Raw genomic sequence first — 19,471 nt, 5'->3', positions numbered from 1 at the left:
TGGGGGTGGGGGCGCGGCACCCTCCCTCGCACTGACGGCTTCTGTGTGCTTCTTGCAGCAGTCCTGCGTCAACTGCGGCCGGGAGGCCCTGAGCGAGTGCACGGGCTGCCACAAGGTCAACTACTGCTCCACCTTCTGCCAGCGCAAGGTAGGGCCTCCCCGCCCCGCCCCCACTGCCCCTCCACCCGGCCGGGAGTCTCAGGTCCCCAGGGCCACCGCCCAGCTCTGCAGGAGGCGACACCTCTGCCCTCACTCCTGGCCTCCCCCTTGGCACCGCAGCTCCGCCCTTGACCTGGTGTCAGCGCTTCCCAGCCGGCAGTTCCTGATTTTTTTTTTTCAATTTCAGCATATTATGGGGGTACAAATGTTTAGGTTACGTATATTGCCCTTGCCCCCCAGCCCCAAGTCAGAGCTTCAAGCGTGTCCATGCCCCAGACGGTGCGCACCGCACCCATTAGGTGTGAATATGCCCATCGCCCCTCCCCCCTCACCTGCCCGGCCGCCCGGTGACTGTTCCTGCTGTGTGTGCACGCAGGTGTTGATCGGTCAGTGCCAGTCTGATGGTGGTGCGCGTGCTGTCTGTTTCTCCATTCTCGTGATACCTCCCTTAGTAGAACGGGCGCCAGCTCCCTCCAGGGTAGCACAAGAGGTGCGGGCACCACTGCTCTGTGGCTGGGCACTGCTCCTGTTTCTCTTTCTCTTATTCAGCTCTGGGTTCTAAGGAAATTCAGGAGAATTTTTTCTAGACTAGCAAATGCTAGTTCAAGATTTTATAGCTTTTCCACCCTTAGAGTACTTCAGGGCATTTAGTCGTCCTGTTATTTTTATTAAAGACAGGTCTTACTGCGGCGTTGTTGGTCCCAGTGTCCTAGGAGCGTCCTGCAGTGTGTCACCGTTCGGCCTCCCGTTCTGGGCTGCAGGAGGTCACTGTGACCCTAGGGAACGTTCTCCGGGGCTAGTTTCTGTCCCTTGTCACCTGTTAAGTGGGTTATGTTTTCGGCATGATGCTAGAATTTTCCGCACTACGGTCATTTTAGAGAGGTGTGGCTGTGAGCGTCCTGAGAGCAGAGGCCGTGTTTTGTCCGTCCTGGTGTCGGCAGCGTCGAGGGGACGGTTCTGTGCGCGGCGGATGCTGGACAGAGCTTTGTGGGCTGCAGGAGGGTTTCAGACCTTGGTCTCTGACTCGTCTGTGCACAGTAATAGCAATGTCTCCTGTTCTTCACAGAATATTTTTCTAAGAAATACTCATGTTTTAAAAGTAACAGTTTATCGGGTTCTTTTCTCCATCTGGTTTTCACTTTGCGCTGAGGAGACTGGTGCCGAGGTGACGTGCTGTCCCAGGGCTGGGGCCGAGGTCCAGTGTGCGGTCAGTCTGCAGACGGCCCGGGCTGCGGAGCGGCGGCAGTGGGCACATCAGGGGCCTCCTTCCCGGCACCACTGGAGCCAGGCGGGTGGGCTGGTGGTGGCCGTTGCCGAGCCGTGGGGGGCGGTGCTCCCCACTTTGTGCCAAGCTGGAACTCTGCACAGTCGGGAACGGTGCTGCGCTGGGCAGCTGAGCCGGAAAACAGATCTGACCGTAACCACAGCTGTGCTGCCTCCGCAGGATCCGCTCTGTCTGCTCACGGCACCCTGCGGTTGGGCACTCGCGCCGTGGTGGCTTCCTGAGGTTGCTGCGACAAGAGCAGGAGCGGGAGCGGCTGAGGAGGCCCAGCCTGCATGGGGCGTGGGCGCGCCGGGGTCTGCAGAGCCCAGAGAGGGAGGAGGCAGCACAGCAAGGTGAAGAAAACAAGGCCGGCGCGGTGGCTCACGCCTGTAATCCCAGCACTCTGGGAGGCTGAGGTGGGAGGATCACTCGAGGTCAGGAGTTCGAGACCAGCTCTGAGCAAGAGCGAGACCCTGTCTCTACTAAAAATAGAAAGAAATTATCTGGCCAACTAAAAATATATATAGAAAAAATTAGCCGGGCATGGTGGTGCATGCCTGTAGTCCCAGCTACTTGGGAGGCTGAGGCGGGAGGATCGCTTGAGCCCAGGAGTTTGAGGTTGCTGTGAGCTAGGCTGACGCCACGGCACTCACTCTAGCCTGGGCAACAGAGTGAGACTCTGTCTTAAAAAAAAAAAAGAAGAAAACAGACCCCTCAGGACTGTCCTGTTGGGGTCTTCCTGGGAGCACAGGAGCAGCAGCATCCCTTGGGCTCACAGCCTGAGGCTCGGGTCTGAGTGTGTGGTGGGGGTGCCACCTGCGTCCCCAGCTGTCTCTGTAGCCCTGCTTGTCCCCAGGGTGCCAGAGGCTTGGGAAACAGAACCAGAGTCTGCTTTTCTATCAAGTCTCGGTGACAAGCTTTTGCACTGAGGAAAGGGCATCCAAAGTTGTTTCACTTCACTTTGGGATGCTGTGACATGTACCTAGGGCCTCTGGGAGGAAAAGCTGAAAGCAGGTGGCCACCAGGGACGGTGGCAGTGGCTTCGTACTGGCTTTTTGATCTGGGAAAGGGGGCATTGGTGTGTAAATCTTCCCTGACTGAGTCTTCACAGGGAAGACTCCTGGGGTTGTCTTGGTGGTGTAGCTGCAGCCAGAGGACATTTGGCCGAGGCGAGCCACAGTCCTGTACCTCGGTTCATGAACTGGGCAGGCCGAGCTCCAGGGGTGATCCCGGCAGAGATTCCATTTCTTCCACTGACCGCTGTTTGTCCTCCCGTGGTATGCTGTGTTGATAAAGACAAAGGCTCTGGTCTTGTTCAGTTGATACAGAGTGAATTCCAAACACCGTGATTCTCTTCTGCATGCTCTAGACAGGCAGGCGCCCAGCTGCTTGTGACAATGACAGGCGCTCGCGGTGGGTCTTCCTGTCCTGTCCTGTCCTGTCTGGCTTGACTTCTTGGTAATTTTCTGTGCTGCTGCAAGCGCTTGGAGGGGTAGTTAGCGTTGCTTGTCCCTCGTGGGTCGGACGACACCACGACTTGTGTTTGCTTTAAACTTGCGCAGTTTATTTTCTTCCCAAACCCCACACGAGGGGTGTGTGAGCGTCTTACATCTTTACTGAGGTAAGTTCACGTACCATGAGATTTACCCATTTTAGGTGTGCAGTTCAGTGATTTGTAGTAAATTATAGGGTTGTGCAAACACCAGGACTCAGTCTTAGGACACTGTCCCCCCAGAAGGTCCCCTATGCTGCCTTCACTCACCGTCCCGCGTCTGCCCCGTGGCTGAAGGTTTGCCTTTTCCGCACGTCTCACGTGACCGGAGTCACCCACCACGTGATCTCTTGCGTGTGCTGCTGCCACGCATGTTGTCAGGACCCATCCGTGTGGTAGCAGGTGTCAGCGCTGTGTTCCCTGTCACCGAGTGCTGTCCCGCTGCGTGGTGCGTGTGTTTTGTTACTTGCTCGGCGGGGGGGCCTCTGGGTTTCCTGACCGGCCGCTGTGGGTGGCGTGCGGGAACATCCCACGCACATGTGCGGTGCACGGACGTTTCCGTTTGTCTTGGGGAGACACCTGAGAGGGCCTTGCTGGGTCATGTAGTAAATTTATGTTTAAATTTTTCAGGAAACTGTTAAACTGTTTTTTAAAGTAACTGTATCACTAAACACATTCTCACCAACAGCGTACCTGGGCTCTAGTTTCTCTACATCCTTGCCAGTACTTGCTATGTCTTTTTAAGTTAAAAAAATTTTATTTTATTTCTGAGACAAGGTCTCGCTGTGTCGCCCAGGCTGGAGTGCAGTGGCGTCATCACAGCTCCCTGCAGCCTCCAGCTCCTGGGCTCAGCCATCCTCCCGCCTGGGCCTCCCGAGCGCTCGGACCGCAGGCCTGAGCCTCCGTGCCGCCGGTTTGACCTGAGCTTTTTTTTTTTTTTTCCCATTTGAAAACAATAATTTATTGCTTTTCCTTACAAAGCTTTATAAATTTACAAAAAAAGATCAAAGCTTACAGACGGCCTAGTTCAGACTAAGAACACAAGAGATGAGACCCTCGTATGTGGCTGCTGGTGGCAGCTGTGCACTGACGCCTGAAACGAGCCCCCGCCTTGCAGCGCGGCCTGCAGAGGGCTCTGCACACAGTGTGACGCGCTTGGTCCAGTCGCTGGAATAGTGTGGAGGTTTTTTGGTTTGGGGTGGGGACTTTTTTTTTTTTTTTTTTTTGCCTTCCTACTATAAAAGTGAAATTTTCAGCTCATTTCTGAAAAATAAATGAGTCAATAAATTCATTTTGTTCTGCTTCTACTTGACACAAAGCTTCATATTCAACCCGATGCCTTTCTAGCTGCATTTTCTGTTCTGTGAGTGCTTGAAGTCGCTGCCGCTGCTGGGCTCTCTGCTCTGCTGGAGATGCGAGCACGTTCCGAGCCCCACGGCCCTCACCTCGCATTGGCTGCTGCTTTGGCAAGTTGGTCAGCAAGCTCGATGAAGGCACCAGCTGTTTTCTGAAACCGGCCAATTTTGTCCCCAAAGTCCTTGCACTCCTCCTTGAGCCCTGTGGTCTGCTGGGTGCCCTCTGGGTCCAACACCACAGCTGTTCAGCCCTGCCTCGCCCAGGCTGGCCCTACGCCTGGGTGCTGCTGGCTGCGCCCTGCGGCCAGACCCTTCTTCCCTAAGACCCCGCCCGCTCCCGCTGCGGGTTGTCTTTGCCCGGCCTTTGCTCGCTGGGCGCTGTGCACTGCTGCGCTCTGGGCTGACAGACAGAATTTTCATCCGTGAGGCCTGGATCATTTTAAGTCGGATTTGGATTCTTTCTTAATTGGATTTTTTAGTCATTGTTTTTAAGGTCTGTGATGTTGGGTTTTGTCATTTATTTGTTTCAAGCATTTATATTGTTAGTGTTTTATGAATTTAGCCAGTTTCCTTCCATCTTTCCAAAACTAAAAGACTAATTTCCAGTTCTGGCTTTTCAGATAATGATGTTTAAGATGGAAAAGTTTATCCAAGCCATGGAGAAGCATGGAGAACTAAAAAAGAAGAAAAAAAAAAAAAAAAAAAAAAAAAAAAGATGGAAAAGTTTGCTTGAAAAAAAATTTAGAACTTGAGATTTTAAAAGTCGGCCTTGGGCACCTGCCTTTTTGCTGCTGTTGCTCAGAGTCAGTGCTGACAGCGCGCTGGCATCTGTGGGCCGAAGGCAGAAGCATCTAGAACTCGTGGGGGACCTTGTCCAGGGCCCTCGTCCTCCGAGTGGGGGCAGAGGCGTGCCAGGGTGGAAGTGGGGGCCGCGGGGCAGGGGCTGCGTTTGCGCCTGGGGAGCTGTGTAGGTTGATGGTCTGTGTCCAGGCAATTTCAGATTGAAACTTTATTCTTTTGATATAATTATTTCAATTTTTACTTTTTAGTATAATCAGCTGGAGTTCTGCCATCTAGGGAATAACCCCTGTTACCATTTGGATGTATTCGTTTCTGTTCTTGTGTGTTTATGTGCACACATACACGTACATCCGTGTGTGTTACCAGACCCTAACCGCCCGCGTGCGGGGTCGCGCCTGCCAGCCTGACGCCAGCCCGCCCGTCTCCCCCGCGCCGAGCGCTCCCCAGAGCCTGCCGTGCGCGGCGGCTCAGCGCCCGGAGGTGGCCGGCCCTGGGGGGAGCGTTTCCGGGCCCGTCCACAGCCCCCCCCCTGCCGCACACGGGCGGGCTGCGTGCGCCCCTCCATCTTTGCAGTTATAAGCAACACTGTGGACAGCAACATTGCATGGGAATATTCTTCTGCACATATCATTTATTTCTTTTTTATTTGTTTATTGTCTTTTTTTCAGTCCCAATATGATCTGCAGGAATATTTTTGTTGTTTAAATTCCTAACACAAAACAACTGGATCAAATAGGAACATATTTTCACCCTGGTTTATTGTTTGCCTTAAACCAAGAGAATGTGGAGAAGTCCGGATTCGGAGCAGAGGCCTCCAGGGGAATTGGGGGGATGTTCTCACAGCCCCCCAGGGGAGCCTACGTGGGGTGACGGCCCCAGGGAGCCCGCCCGGCTCTGTTGCTGTGCGGGGCCCCCAGCGGCCCTGTTGACGTGTGTCCTTCCCCGCAGGACTGGAAAGACCACCAGCAGGTGTGCGGGCAGGCGGCAGCCGTCACCGTCCAGGCGGACGACGTCCATGTTGCCGAAAGCGTGATGGAGAAAGTGCCCGTCTGAGGGACGGAGGTGCTCTGCGGGCTGGGCCTCTGCACTGCTGCGCGGCCGGCACAGGCCAAGGACCCCCCTAAGGACTTTGGGGGGACACTGAGGAGAAGAGGTGGGGGAGAAGGTGAAGAAACTTGCTGGCCAAGTTGTTGATGGACTTTATGTGAACTATGCCCCAGGGAGTGGCTCGTCCTCGGAAGCCCGGGGGGCTGACGGCTCCCTGAGGCCGCCCGGAGCCGCCCCTGCCCCTCACGGTGCTTCTTATCCCGGGCTCCGAGTGTCCTGTCCTGCCCACAGGTGCGCCCTCCCTGTGACGCGTGTACATACGTATTGTGTCTGTCAATAAAGTTGTAAATAAAGTCTCCCTGCCCCTCAAGGACGGCCGATTCCAGCTCCGGCCCGGGGGCTCTCTGCTCTGTGCGTCCTGACGACAGCGGGCAGTGGTGGCCACAGGGAGCAGCGCCGACGCCTGCCTCTGCCACCAGCACCCAGCAAGGGCCTTGTAAGCTCCAAGAGGAGGAGTTCGTCCCTTCTGTCCTTCAATATGAGATTGTTCCACAAGGACGTGGCGGCCACTCCGCCATGAGGCCAGGCCTGGGCAGTGAGTGACCTGGGCAGGGGCTTCCACACGCAGGGTGCTTGTCCCTGTTCCTGTTCTTCCTGTTGCCAGATGCCAGGAGCTGGCTGAAGCGAGGGGAAGGGCCGGGCGCCTGTGGGAGCTCAGCCAGCTCGTTTGGGCATCCGGCTGGGCTGGCCCTGGAAACAGGACCGGCCTTCCCTGCTGGCCAGGAGTGCCACCGAAGGAGCAGTCACCATGTTTTGGAAGCTTCCACCTGTTTCCAGCAATGCCCTCACTGCCATGTTCTCTGCACTCAGGAGGTTCACGGCTGCAGCTGCACTGGGGAGAGAAGGTGCAGATTCAGCTGGAGATGACAGCGCCCACCAGTGTTAGGATAAACCTACAAACCTACAAACTGATCTCATGTGCTTTCTGTGAGATGTGAAACATGTCTGCCCAGTTCACACCACCTGCACCCGCACTGGGCCGGGAACAGCCCCCCTCCTGCCCAGTTCACACCACCTGCTCCCCCTCCAGGCCAGGAACAGCCCCCTCCTGCTCAGTTCACACCACCTGCACCCCCACCGGGCCGGGAACAGCCCCCTCCTGCCCAGTTCACACCACGTGCTCCCCCACCGGGCCGGGAACAGCCCCCTCCTGCTCAGTTCACACCACCTGCACCCCCACCGGGCCGGGAACAGCCCCCTCCTGCCCAGTTCACACCACCTGCACCCCCACCGGGCTGGGAACAGCCCCCTCCTGCCCAGTTCACACCACCTGCACCCCCACCGGGCCGGGAACAGCCCCCTCCTGCCCAGTTCACACCACCTGCACCCCCACCGGGCCGGGAACAGCCCCCTCCTGCCAGCGCCCCCGGAAGGTTGTCTCTGGCTCTGGCCGGCGTGGCCTGGCCCTGCTCCCCAGACCCTGTGGGGAGAGCTGCTTTTCCTGGCTCAGGTGGGCAAGTACTGCACAGTCCCTGCCCCGCCACGGCTGGGCCGCCCTGTGGCACTTCACAAGCGCCCGTTTTGGCACTGGCCCTGCCCGGCCAGTGGGCTCAGTGTTGCCCTGTCACGGAGAGTGGAGGCGGGAAGAGCCCACATACCTGGTGCAGATGCAGCTGAGACGCCGTCCCTCCGGCCCCCTCGCCACGCCGGGGGTCTTCCGCTGAGACACCACGTTGAGCGCAAGATGAACACAGCGAGCACCCCTCGAGTGGCAGGAACAGGCGGGGTGGGAGTGCTTCCTGGAATGGTGGGGCCACCTACCCTCCCCCTTCCTTTGAAGTGGAAACCTGAAGTCCAAAGTCTCCAGAGCTCCCTGTTTCTGAGCCTGGTGAGTGGGCTCTGAGGGTCTGGCCCTGAGACCCTGCGGTGTGTCGTGCCTCCGACAGCCTCTGTCCCGCTCACATGTGTCCTGGCCTCACCTCATGTCTGTGGAGCTTTTCCTGGGGTCGGTGGGGGCTGGGCACGTTTGAGGTGCCCTGTCTCAGGGCCAAACCTGGAAGGAGCCCCTCTCCCGACTCCCATGTGGACCAGACCCTGCCCAGGGACATGCAAGAAGCCTGGAATCCGTGGTGACTCAGAGGGTTCCCTGAGGATAAGACTCCCTGAGGGGTGGCTGGGGCAGGCTGGTCCTGGGGGTGGGTAGTCAGGGGAGGCTTCTCGGAGGAGGCAGTGGCTGAGGCCAGGAGCAGGAGTGCCTGAGCGCAAGAGGGCGCACCGCAGCAGCACTGGGGGGTACTGGGCAGTGGCTCCCTCTCCAGGGAATAGTTTAGCCTGCTGATGTGCCTGATGCCATAGACCTCACAGCCCATAATTTCTCTATGACCAGAAGAGAATTTGGCACCTCGCACAGGGGTCTTCCTCAGGTGCAGCGTCCCCAGTGCAGGACTGGGCGGCAGAGGGCCCTGCCCCGTTTCTCCCATGACCCTGGACTGGGAGCGTCCAGGGTGGGCTGCCCCTTCCCCTCCCAGGTCGGGCTGTGCTGTGGTCAGCTCCCTGCCGCCCCCTGCCCGCTCCAGTGCAGAGGCCTGAGCAGGGAGCACCCTCCAGGGAGGCCCCTTGATGGCCCCACCTGGCGCCCCAGGCCTCTCTCCGTGGGGCTTCACGCATCTTCTGGGGGCTGGTGGGACGCTGGGCTCTGATCTCAAGGCAGCTTCCAAAATGGCGGGTGCGTCAGCTCAGCTGGGTTTTGCAGGGTCGGGGGCAGCCGAGCTGGGAGCCCGCTTTGGTCCTCCAGAGGCAGGAGTTGGTCTGCTCAGGCCTGGCCGCTGACCACCCACGGGTGGTGGTCTTCCCTCTGGGACGGGGCAGCCCCAGTAAACTCCCCGCCCCACCCGTAGGGTGAGCAAAGACGCCACTCCCTGCAGCGCAGCTGTCCACACTCTCCCCTTGTCCGGGGGGGAAACTGAGCCCCGGGGCGGCCGTGGCTCTGCCTGTCTTGGGGCAGAGCTGGATGGGCCTCCTTGGTCCTCCCTCCCTGGTGGTCTCACCTCACCCCAAGCGGCTTCCCTGCAGGGCAGGAAGGGGCTCACTGTTGGGTGGGGCGGGCCGGGCCGGGGCGGAAGCCCCTCCCCTCCACCCCAGGATCCTTCACAGCCGTTTAGGAAGGAATTTGTTGAATTAGACGCACAAATCCGCCCCTCCCGGCCGGCTCAGCAGCAAACACGCAGGGCCTTGCGGAAGACGTTCCGGAACTCGGCGTTGAAGATGGTGTAGATGACGGGGTTGAGGGCGCTGTTGACGTAGCCCAGCCAGGTGACGGCGCTGACCAGCCGCGCGGGCACGGAGCAGGCGGGACACAGCGCCCGTGTGATGTGCACCACGAAGAACGGCGTCCAGCACACCAGGAAGGCCCCTGCGCATCCCGGGAGGCGGGTCAGGTCCCCTCCCGGCCGTCCGTCCCCTCCCCCGGCCCGCCGCAGGACGGGAACCCACCGACCACCACCGGCAGGACCCTCATGGCCTTGCGCTCCCGGCCGGTGATCTTGGCACGTCTCCTCCTGCGGGCCTGCGGCGGGAGCCCCGCGGCCGAGGCCGAGATGGCGTCAGGGGGCTGGCAGTCGGGGCCGCAGGGTCCCTGGGGCAGGCCAGGCGCGGGGGGCTGGCAGTCGGGGCTGCAGGGTCCCTGGGGCAGGCCCGGCGCGGGGGGCTGGCAGTCGGGGCCGCAGGGTCCCTGGGGCAGGCCCGGTGCGGGGGGCTGGCAGTCGGGGCCGCAGGGTCCCTGGGGCAGGCCCGGCGCGGGGGTCGGGGGGCCGGGGCCGCTGGGCCTGCGGGGCGCCCGGCCATGCAGCTTGGCGCGACGGGCCACCTCCCAGCGCCGCAGGCCGCGGAAGGTGGCCCAGTACAGCAGCAGCATGAGCGGGCAGGGCAGGAAGAAGGAGCACACGGACGAGTAGACCACGTAGTCGCGGTCCTCCAGGCGGCACACCGCGGGGTCGCGGCCGCGCACGTCGTTGAGGCCGCACAGCACCGGCGCTGCCACCGCCGCCGACAGCAGCCACGTAGCACTGATGAGCAGCAGCTGTCGCCGTCCCCCGCCCTGGCGGTTGTAGCTTAGCGGCACGGCCACGGCCACGAACCTGCGGGGAGCGCAGACGGGTCGCGGGGCGGGAAGGGAGCGCGCGTGAGGGCGGCGCGGCCGGGAGGGGCGCGGGAGGCGCGGCGGGGGCGGCGGGGGCGGCGGGGGCGGCGGGGACAGCGGGGGCGGCGGGGACAGCGGGGGCGCCCACCTGTCCACGCTGATGGCGCACAGGTTGAAGATGGAGGCGGTGCACAGCATCACGTCCATGGCCATGAGCGCGTCGCAGAGGCCGGGGCTCAGCAGCCACGCGCCGCCCTGCACCTGGGCGGCCACACCGAGCGCAGCAACAAGACACAAGACCGGCTGAGGTCTCCCCAGCCACCGCTGCTCTTTGGTACCCCCACTTTTGGGGCAGCGGGGGCACAGTGTCCGAAGGGAAAGGAGCCCACTGTGAGCCAGAGGACCCTGCCCCGCCCACTTGTCTAAGCAGTCATGGGACCCAGCTGGGCGCCCAGAGGTGGGGGAGGGGCAGAGAAACACCACCTGGGGCTCAGGTCTCCTTTTTGTTAGAACTTGAGAAAGGCCTGGGGAAGAGGGATGGGGGTGGAGCCTCAGCAGGGTGGGCAGGGACCTGCTGGGCCTAGAGCCTGCAGCAGAGGCAGCCTGTGTCGCTAAGCCCTGGCATAGCTGGAGACTTTGGAGGGGTTACTTTGCTCATCTGTAATGAGGGTGATCATACTATCCACATCATAATTGTCCTGAGGATGAGTTACTTTACAAAATGTAAAGGCCTGGCACCATGCCCAGCACAGGCTGACACGTGAAGGTAGCCCTCTTCAAGGGCAAAGGGGCAGACAGCCCCCTCTAATCCCTTCCCGTGATTTGGGACGATTAGGAGCTTAAGAGTCGTCACTGTGACGTCTGTCAGGCATGCCCTTTCGTGGCGGGCCTCTGCCCCAGCCAGCCAGCACTCACCCTGTCCACCTTGGAAACCGAGAGTCCCCTCCCCCACAGTCCTGGACACCCTACCCCCAGACCTAAGCCGCTTTTCTCTGCCCAAACCTCAAACAGAGGGGTTGGCACGAAGGTGGACCCACCCCAGGGCCAGATCTGTTCTGTGTGGAGGGTCCAGGGTCCAGGGCTCTTGGGGCTCTGCCCACCCCCCCGGGGGTCTGCCGTCCTCCCTCCACCCTGGCAGCTGAGCCTCTGCATGGTGGGGCTTCCTTTCCGTGGGGTGCTCAGTGTGCTGGTCGGAGGGGCCACCGTGTGCAGTGGTTGTGTGTGTGTCCCTGCCGCCCGGGGCTAAGCCTGCGTCTGCCTGTCCGTCCAGGTGGCTCCCCTGCGGGGTAGGCAGGGGCCCGCTGGGCCTAGGGAGGGGGGCAGGGCTTGACTGGCAAAGTCGCCTGTTCCCAGGGTCCCTGGATGGAAGGACAGAAGCGTCTCTGGGGTAGCAGATGCCAAGACAGGGGGAGTTGGGGGCGACGGCCCCCGCCGGGGGTTTACGAGAAGCCGGGCGTCCGGTCGCGCCGGGTCCTCGTCAGGGACAGGGACAGGGAACGCGCAGGCAGGCGAGGATGCGCGCGCGCCCGGGACGCAGCTCACCTCGGAGTAGACGAAGAGCGGCAGGACCAGGACGGCGAGCAGGAGGTCGGCGGCCGCCAGGCTCACGATGAAGTAGTTGGTGGGCGTCTGCAGGGCGCGCTCGGCGGCCACGCTCACGCACACCAGCGAGTTCCCCGCGAGCACCGCGCCGATGAGCAGCACGCCCCCCGCCAGCGCCGCCGCGCCGGGCCCCGCCAGCCCCGCAGCCGGCCCCGGGGGCCCCGCGCCCGGCCCGCGCCCCGCCAGCAGCCCGCCCGCATCCGCCGCGCTGCGGTTCCCCATGGCGCGCCCGCCCCACGCGCCCCGGCGGGCGCCGATCTCCGCGGGCTGGGACGGGCCGCGCTCCCCGGGAGCCCCGCCCCGCCCCGGCCCGGCCCGCCTCCGCCCCGCCCCACGGTGCGCCCGGATTTGCCCTCCTCGGACTCCTGCGCTGGGAGACAGGCAGGTGGGAAAACGCAACGGCCCAAAGGGATGGGAGTTAAGCGAGGTGGTTGGTACCTGCGGGCCCGGCGCCGCCGTGTGCCGCGCACGGCCGGAGGGGCCCGCGTGGCTCTGCACCCCGAGAAGCGCATAGGGACGGAGGGTCGGCCGGACCAGACCCCCGAGGCTCGCGGGCACCGACGCCAGCGCCGCCCGCCGCCCCTGCACGCGCGCCGACGGGTGGCGCGTCGAGGCGGAGGCGAGGCTACTCCTCCACCTGGGCCTCTTTCCTGGGCGGCTCGGCCCGACGCGCGGAAACCTCCGCCCCGCAGCGACTACGAGCGGCCGCCTCCCCGCAGACCCGCCTTGGCCCCGCGGTGCGACCCAGCCCGGCGCGCACGCCCCACGCCGACACCCAGCCGACCCAGTGCGGGCCGTGCACCCCACCCCCACCCGCGGCCCTCTGTCCTCGGCCAGCCACCGTCCACAGGCAGCTGCGGTCTGACCCGTCGCAGGGGGTCGTCGGCCGCATTCGCCTCCCAAGCTGGGCGGACACCTCCTTCCTGACCCTCCGTCCTGGCAAGCAGCCACCGCGTTACCTCCGAGCCTGTGACCCCCCAAGTCCCTGCCCCTCTGACCCGCGGATGCCTTCCTTGCCTGTGATACGGGCAGCCCTCCCCGGTACGACACGGCAGGGCCAAGGCTCCCCCCCAGGGCTGTCCCGGCTGCCGGAGACCGAGTCTGGGCCCGTCACCCCCCGCTGCCAACGCAGAACTGTTGGAGCTTCGCAGACTCCCGCGGGAGGGGCCGGGCCCACGCAGGGAGACGCCTGCAGGAGGCGGCCAGAGAAGGGAGGCCAGCCCCTGGCATGCAGAGAAAATACATGGAAAACATGATAGAGAATTTTCTTTACAGACTTAATAAAATCGGGGTGACACATGACCTGAGAGGTATTTTCCGCAGCCCTGTCACCAAAGGCCCTCAGGTGGGCCCAAGCGGCACTGCTCGGGCAGACGCACACTCCGCCCAGCCCGGCATGTCCCTTCCTGGGCGGGGCGGGCTCGGGAGGGGCCTGTGGCGCAGGATCCTGCCTCCAGAGGTACCGGGGGACGCAGGGCCCACCTGACAGGCTGACAGCGTGTGTATTAGAGAGAAAACAAGGCCTCAGAGATGACTCAGACACGGTGACACTCACAGTCACACTACAAGGTGTGCAGGGGGAAGCCGTGTGCCAGAGGAGGGTGCAGACAGGCGCCGGCCACCAGCTGGCTCAGCACCGAAGCCCCTCTGGGGCGGGGCTGCGTGGGACAGGCAGCCCTTCCTCCCTGTGGGCCCTGAGCAAGGGGAAGGGGACGAGGCAGCAGCAGTTTCTTCCCTCACAGGACAGAGTCTGGGCAGGGCTGGCAGCCCAGCGGTCACTCCAGCCCAGCCCCTGGTCTGCCAGGAATTCCGTAAGTGGTCCCCAAGATGGGACTGCCACCATTAAGACAGTGCAAAGCACGCCCGACCCCGACCGGGAAGTGACTCGACTTGGCTTTAACAAAAGCAAAGGTCTTAAGCAGGCACGTCACAAAAGAGGGTTAATGCTCGTGTGAGAGAAGTGGTTACTGCCATGAGCCACCGTGAAAATCATAATAAAAATCCCAGTGACATGCCACTGCACGCTAAAGTGGGAGAAAACATTGCCGCAGATGTGTGACTTACAGATGCTCCCCCCCCCCCCCGCCTGCAGCGTGTCTTTTCATTCTCCTAATAGCATATTTGAGTTCTTTTTTTTTTTTCTTTTTTTTTTTTGAGACAGAGTCTCACTCTGTTGCCCGGGCTAGAGTGAGTGCCGTGGCGTCAGCCTAGCTCACAGCAACCTCAGACTCCTGGGCTTAAGCGATCCTCCTGCCTCAGCCTCCCGAGTAGCTGGGACTACAGGCATGCGACACCATGCCCGGCTAATATTTTTTTTTTGTATATATATATATATTTTAGTTGTCCATATAATTTCTTTCTATTTTTAGTAGAGACGGGGTCTTGCTCTTGCTCAGGCTGGTCTCGAACTCCTGACCTCGAGCGATCCACCCGCCTCGGCCTCCCAGAGTGCTAGGATTACAGGCGTGAGCCACCGCGCCCGGCCATGAGTTCATTTTTTAATGTGTAAGGTATGAGTTGAGGTCCTCTTTAAAATTTTTAAAAATTTTCAGGCTGGGCGTGGTGGCTCACGGCTGTAATCCCAGCACGTTGGGAGGTGGGAGAATTAGTTGCTGGAGGCCAGGAGTGCGAGACGACGAGCCTGAGCAACATAGTGAGACCCTGACTCTACAAAAAATAATAATAGAAAAATCGGCCGGTTGTGGTGGCGCCCACCTGTAGTCCCGGCCACTCGGGAGGCTGAGGCAGGAGGATCGCTTGAGCCCAGGAGTTGGAGGCTGCTGTGAGCTATGATTGTGCCACTGCAGTCCAGACTGGGTGACAGAGAGAGCCTGTCTCTAAAAAAACAACTTTGTTTCCACTTATTCACTGATAGTGTATAGAAACACAACTTTTGTGTGTTGACCTTGTATGATTTGATGACACTAAACTCTATTAATTCAGGGATTTTTCTCAGGTAACTTCAGAAGTTCTACATAGACAATTATCTTGTTCATGAATAGACAGATTTATTTCCTGCTAGCTGCATTCCACAAACTTTTGTGTTTTCATTTACATTCAATCCAAAACATTTTCTTTGTTTTTTGAAGCACCCCCCACCCTCATTCCCCCAAAACACTTTCTACTTTACTCGGAGAGGACTTCTGTGGCCCACAGAATTGTGTTGTTTAATTTCTAAATTTCTGGAGATTTTCCTGTTATCTTTCTGTTACTCATTTTTAGTTTGATCCCAGGACGGCGAGAATACGCTTTGTAGGATCTCAGTTGTTTCAAATTTGTTAAGGTGTGTTTTGTGGCCCAGAATGTGGCCTGCCTTGACAGACGTCCCGCCTGCACGTGAGGGGCGTGTGCATTCTGCCGTTACTGACGCAGCTCTGTAAATGCCAGCCGGGTCAGAACGCTGCTGTCCAGATGGAGCCTCCGTGCGCTCGCTAATTTCCTGTCAATTCTGCTCACCACTGAGAGAGGATTATTGGCGTCTCCGAGTGCAACTGTGGGTTTGGCAATCTCCCTTTTCGGTTCTGTCTTTGCGTCCCGTGTTTGGAAGATTTGCTGTGCGGTGCCTGTGCATGTCGGGCCGTGGCTGCCGGGGCCAGGAGTCGGAACTGGTAGTAAAGGGGCTCGGGGGGTTTGGGGACTGAGGATACTGCAGGTGCTTACAGGCCTGAGCAGTTTTCAAAGCTCATAGGGCTGGCCGTGCGTGGTGGCACCTGCAGTCCCAGCGACAGGGGAGACCGAGGCAGGAGGATCAGTTGAGCACAAGAGTTTGAGGCTGCTGTGAGCTAGGCTGACGCCACGGCACTCTAGCTTGGGCAACAGAGTGAGACTCTGTCTCAAAAAAAAAAAAAGAAAAAGAAAAAAAGATTAAACCTTACACTTTATATAAAAATGAACACAAAATGAAGCACAGGTTTAAATGTAAAACTTAGAACTATAAAAATTTTGGTAGAAGAGATGGAAAAAGATCCCTGTGACCTGGGACCAGGCAGAGATTTTCGACGTGATAACAAAAGCACAAGCTACAAATGGAGAAAACAGAGAAACTGGACTTCATCAAAATTAAAAACTTCCAGCCACAGAATGAAAGAAAATATTAGCAAATCATATATCCAGCAAATGGCTTGGATATAAAATATATGAAGAACTCTCAAAATTCAACAGTAATGATACCAAAAAATAAAACTGCAGAGGAATATCCCTTGTGAATATAGATATAAAAATTCTCAACAAAATATGAGCAAACAGAATCCTTTTTAAAATACTACAGAAAAGCAGCACTCTTTAAAAGATTACAACCATGGCCCAGTGGGATTCATCCCGGGAATGCAGGTGTGATTCAGTGTAGGAAACTCAATAAGTGCCACATACCACGGTGACAGGATGGAGAAAAACTCTCGATATCTCAACTGATGCAGAAAAAGCATTTGACAAAATACAACACCGTTTCATGACAATAACACTCAAAAAACCGGGAGCAGAAACAAACTTCATCCACGTGATAAAGGCCGTGGATGAACACACAGCCAACCCACACCCAGCGGCGAGAGATGGAAAGCTTTTCCCGAAGATCAGGCACGAGATGCCCACGTCTGCTGCTTCTGTCCAACGTGGTTCTGGAAGCTCTGGCCAGAGCAATTAGGCAAGAAGAAGAAATTAAAGGCAACTAAAATTGGAAAGAAAAAAGTAAAACTGTTTGCAGATGACAATCTTAGGTATAGAAAATCCTATTTTAAAAAAACCTGTTAGAGCTTACAAATTCAGCAAAGTTGCAGGACACAAGGTCGGCAGATAAGAATCAGTTATATTTCTACACACTAGCGACAGACAGTCCAAAAATGAAAATAAGAAATGATTCTGGGCCGGGCGAGGTGGCTCTCGCCTGTAATCCTAGCACTCTGGGAGGCCAAGGCGGGTGGATCGCTCAATGTCAGGAGTTCGAGACCAGCCTGAGCAAGAGCGAGACCCCATCTCTACTAAAAATAGAAAGAAATTATATGGACACCTAAAATATACATAGAAAAAATTAGCCGGGCATGGTGGCGCATGCCTGTAGTCCCAGCTACCTGGGAGGCTGAGGCAGGAGGATCGCTTGAGCCCAGGAGTTTGAGGTTGCTGTGAGCCAGACTGATGCCACGGCACTCTAGCCTGGGAAACAAAGCAAGACTCTGTCTCAAAAAAAAAAAAAAAAAAAAGAAATGATTCTGTTTACAATAGCATTGAAAATAATGAAATACTTAGGAATCGATCTAACCAAGAAGGTTAAGGACTTGTACACTGACAACTACAAAAACTGCCCAGGGAAATTAAAGACCTAAATGGATAAATCCAGCGTTCACGGCCTGGAAGCCTGACAGTGTTGAGAGGAGCCTTACTCGCCAAACGGGTCCACAGATTTGACGAACTCTCCATCCAAACCCCAAAAGCCGTTTTTTGCATGAATGGATAAAGGCCAATCCTAAAATTCACGTGGGATTGTAAGGAACCCCAAGTAACCAACAATCTTGAAAAAGAAAACCAAAGTTTTTTCAAAATGTCAAAACTCACGGCAGAGCCTCGGGCATCGGCACGGGGCGGTAGTGGCGTAAGGTCGACGGCTCGATGGGACCGAGTCTCGGGACCGAGTGTCTCTCGGCGATTGATTTTCAGCAGGGGCGCCAAGGCCATTCGATAGGGGGCGCGGGGACGACTGGACACCCACCTGCCCAGGCCCGGAGTCGGACTCTTACTTCCCTTGCTGCCTCGGAAATCAGTTTGATGTTTCCTCGGGGTGTTTAACACAGGACTGCCGCGTGACCCAGCAAGTCTGCTCCCAACGCGAGACCCCGAAGAGTGAAAACAGGCTCTCCAAGAGCCATGTGCACACCCGTGTTACCCACAGCAGGGGTGGCAGCACCTGGTGTCCGAGGACAGACGGGTGGTGACTGAGTGTGGTCTGTCCACACGATGGAGCGTCACTCGGCCAGGAACAGGAATGAAACTCTGACAATGCCACACGTGGACGAACCTTGAGGACACTGCTCGGGGAGATGGGCCAGAGGGGAAAATGCTGCGATTCCACCTGCAGGGTGCCCAGAGCAGCTGGCTCACGGAGACAGGAGAACGGTGGGTGCCAGGGCTGGGCACTTCGTGTCCAATGGGACAGCCTGGCCAAGTGACAGAGCTCAGGCCTGCCTTAGGTCACAGGTGCTCTCTGCAGCTCTGGAAGAAGCAGGCTGCCACCCCGACCTCTCCAGGGCCACCTCCCCCTTCTCCCAGCCAGCCTTGGCCCGCGCAGCCCCAGCGCCTTCAGTAGCCCACCTCTCCCTGCCCAAGGCCCCCTCCGAGGCGCCTGGCTCCGCGACACCTACCCTGGCCCTGGGACGGTCTGGGCTCCAAGGCTTCGCAGGTGCTGTTCCCTCCACCTGTCCTGAACTGCCACGCCCTTGGCCCCGGGAGGGAGGGGTGGGCCAGGATGCCCCTCTTCGCGCTCCCCAGCCCTTCCTGAGCCGGGCCGCGCCCGGCTGGGCCCCCACCCCTCCCCAGCCCGAGGGGCGCCAATGCGGCGGTGGGATCCGGAGGCTGACCAGCGACAGCTGGGGGGGCGGCCCTGACCTTCCCGAAATCGATGGGGCGCGGCCGGCCGCCTGGAGCCGGGGCGGTGCTGAGCGCCCCCGGCCGCCCCCCTTCCCGGGGGCCGCTATAAAGGGGCCGCGGGCTCAGCTGGCCGCGAGCGCTTGGCACCCGCCGGCCATGGCCTCCCGGGCCCCGTCGCTGCCTCCACCGCCGCCGCTGCTGCTGCTGCTGCTGCTCCTCGGGGCCGCCGCACACCCCGCGCCCCCCAGGTGAGCCCGCGTCCCGACCCCGCTCCTCCGCCCGCCCCACCCCCGGCGTGGCCCCGACCCGTCTGCTCCGCCGCCCCCAGGGCCCGCAGACACTCGGACGGGACGTTCACCAGCGAGCTGAGCCGCCTGCGGGAGGGCGCGCGGCTGCAGCGGCTGCTCCAGGGCCTGGTGGGGAAGCGCAGGTGAGGCGCGCGGGTGGGCGTCGGGCTGCACCGGAGGGTAGGGAGAGACCCGCCGGGTGTGGGGCCCCACCGAGTGGGACAGGCCAGCAGAGTGTCCCCCGTCGGCAACGTTAGACCCCGGCTCCAGGACTAATTCTGATTCGGGGGGGCAGCGAGCAGGGCACGGAGAACATCACAGCCTGGTCCACGCCCACGGAGCCGCGGCTCTTCCTGCTATGGTCCTACCCGCCCCCCATGCAGGCGCGGTGAGCACCCCGATGGCGCACCCCACCCCACCCCACCTGGGAGTCCCTCTCCCAAACCCTCCCCCCATCCCCTGGGGCCCCCTGGGTCAGCGCTGGTGATGGGAGAAGCCCCCTCTCAGCAGGTGGGTCGGGTCCCCAGCTCCAGTGCCAGCCCCTGACGCTGCTTGTCCCCGCAGGATGCCCCAGACGGCCCCCCTGGGGAGGACCTGGTCTCCCTGGCTGCCCTCCGGGCCGAGGTCTGGGGTTAGGGTTTCGGAACCGGCCACCACTGCTGCTGAAGGACACCCGCGGCCCAGATGAGGCCCTGAGGAGGAAGGAGCCTCCTCACCAGCCACGGGTTGGGTCGAGGCGCCTGGACAGGGGAA

At 59.7% G+C, this 19,471-nt stretch overlaps 3 protein-coding genes across 4 annotated transcripts in view; 2 read left to right on the top strand and 1 right to left on the bottom strand.

The window, feature by feature from the left end:
- Positions 1 to 6,460, top strand: part of DEAF1 (DEAF1 transcription factor) — a 42,288-nt gene extending 35,828 nt beyond the window's left edge. The window contains exons 11-12 of one of the 2 annotated variants that reach the window (XM_069471852.1): positions 59 to 148; positions 6,020 to 6,460. In XM_069471852.1, coding sequence (XP_069327953.1) covers positions 59 to 148; positions 6,020 to 6,124 — 195 coding nt within the window. In that variant the 3' untranslated portion in view covers positions 6,125 to 6,460. The remainder of the gene's footprint in view (positions 1 to 58; positions 149 to 6,019) is intronic. The other variant, XM_069471853.1, reaches the window with a different exon arrangement.
- A 2,862-nt stretch (positions 6,461 to 9,322) lies between these two features.
- On the bottom strand, positions 9,323 to 12,124 carry DRD4 (dopamine receptor D4). The gene is made up of 4 exons (XM_069470419.1): positions 11,799 to 12,124; positions 10,405 to 10,517; positions 9,611 to 10,254; positions 9,323 to 9,530 (listed from the first exon to the last, which is right to left on the bottom strand). Exons 1-4 carry the CDS (start codon positions 12,078 to 12,080, stop codon positions 9,328 to 9,330), a joined length of 1,242 nt encoding a protein of 413 aa, XP_069326520.1. The 5' UTR covers positions 12,081 to 12,124; the 3' UTR covers positions 9,323 to 9,327.
- A 145-nt stretch (positions 12,125 to 12,269) lies between these two features.
- SCT (secretin) lies at positions 12,270 to 19,446 on the top strand. Its single transcript, XM_069470673.1, has 4 exons — positions 12,270 to 12,595; positions 12,709 to 12,899; positions 17,869 to 18,679; positions 18,760 to 19,446. Exons 1-4 carry the CDS (start codon positions 12,270 to 12,272, stop codon positions 18,863 to 18,865), a joined length of 1,434 nt encoding a protein of 477 aa, XP_069326774.1. The 3' UTR covers positions 18,866 to 19,446.
- The last annotated feature ends 25 nt before the right edge of the window (positions 19,447 to 19,471 follow it).

This window comes from Eulemur rufifrons, chromosome 6 (genome assembly GCF_041146395.1).
Source record: "Eulemur rufifrons isolate Redbay chromosome 6, OSU_ERuf_1, whole genome shotgun sequence".
Classification (NCBI taxonomy): domain Eukaryota; kingdom Metazoa; phylum Chordata; class Mammalia; order Primates; family Lemuridae; genus Eulemur; species Eulemur rufifrons.
Note: the sequence above shows the minus strand (reverse complement) of the source record. Positions and strands in the feature narration are given on the sequence as shown.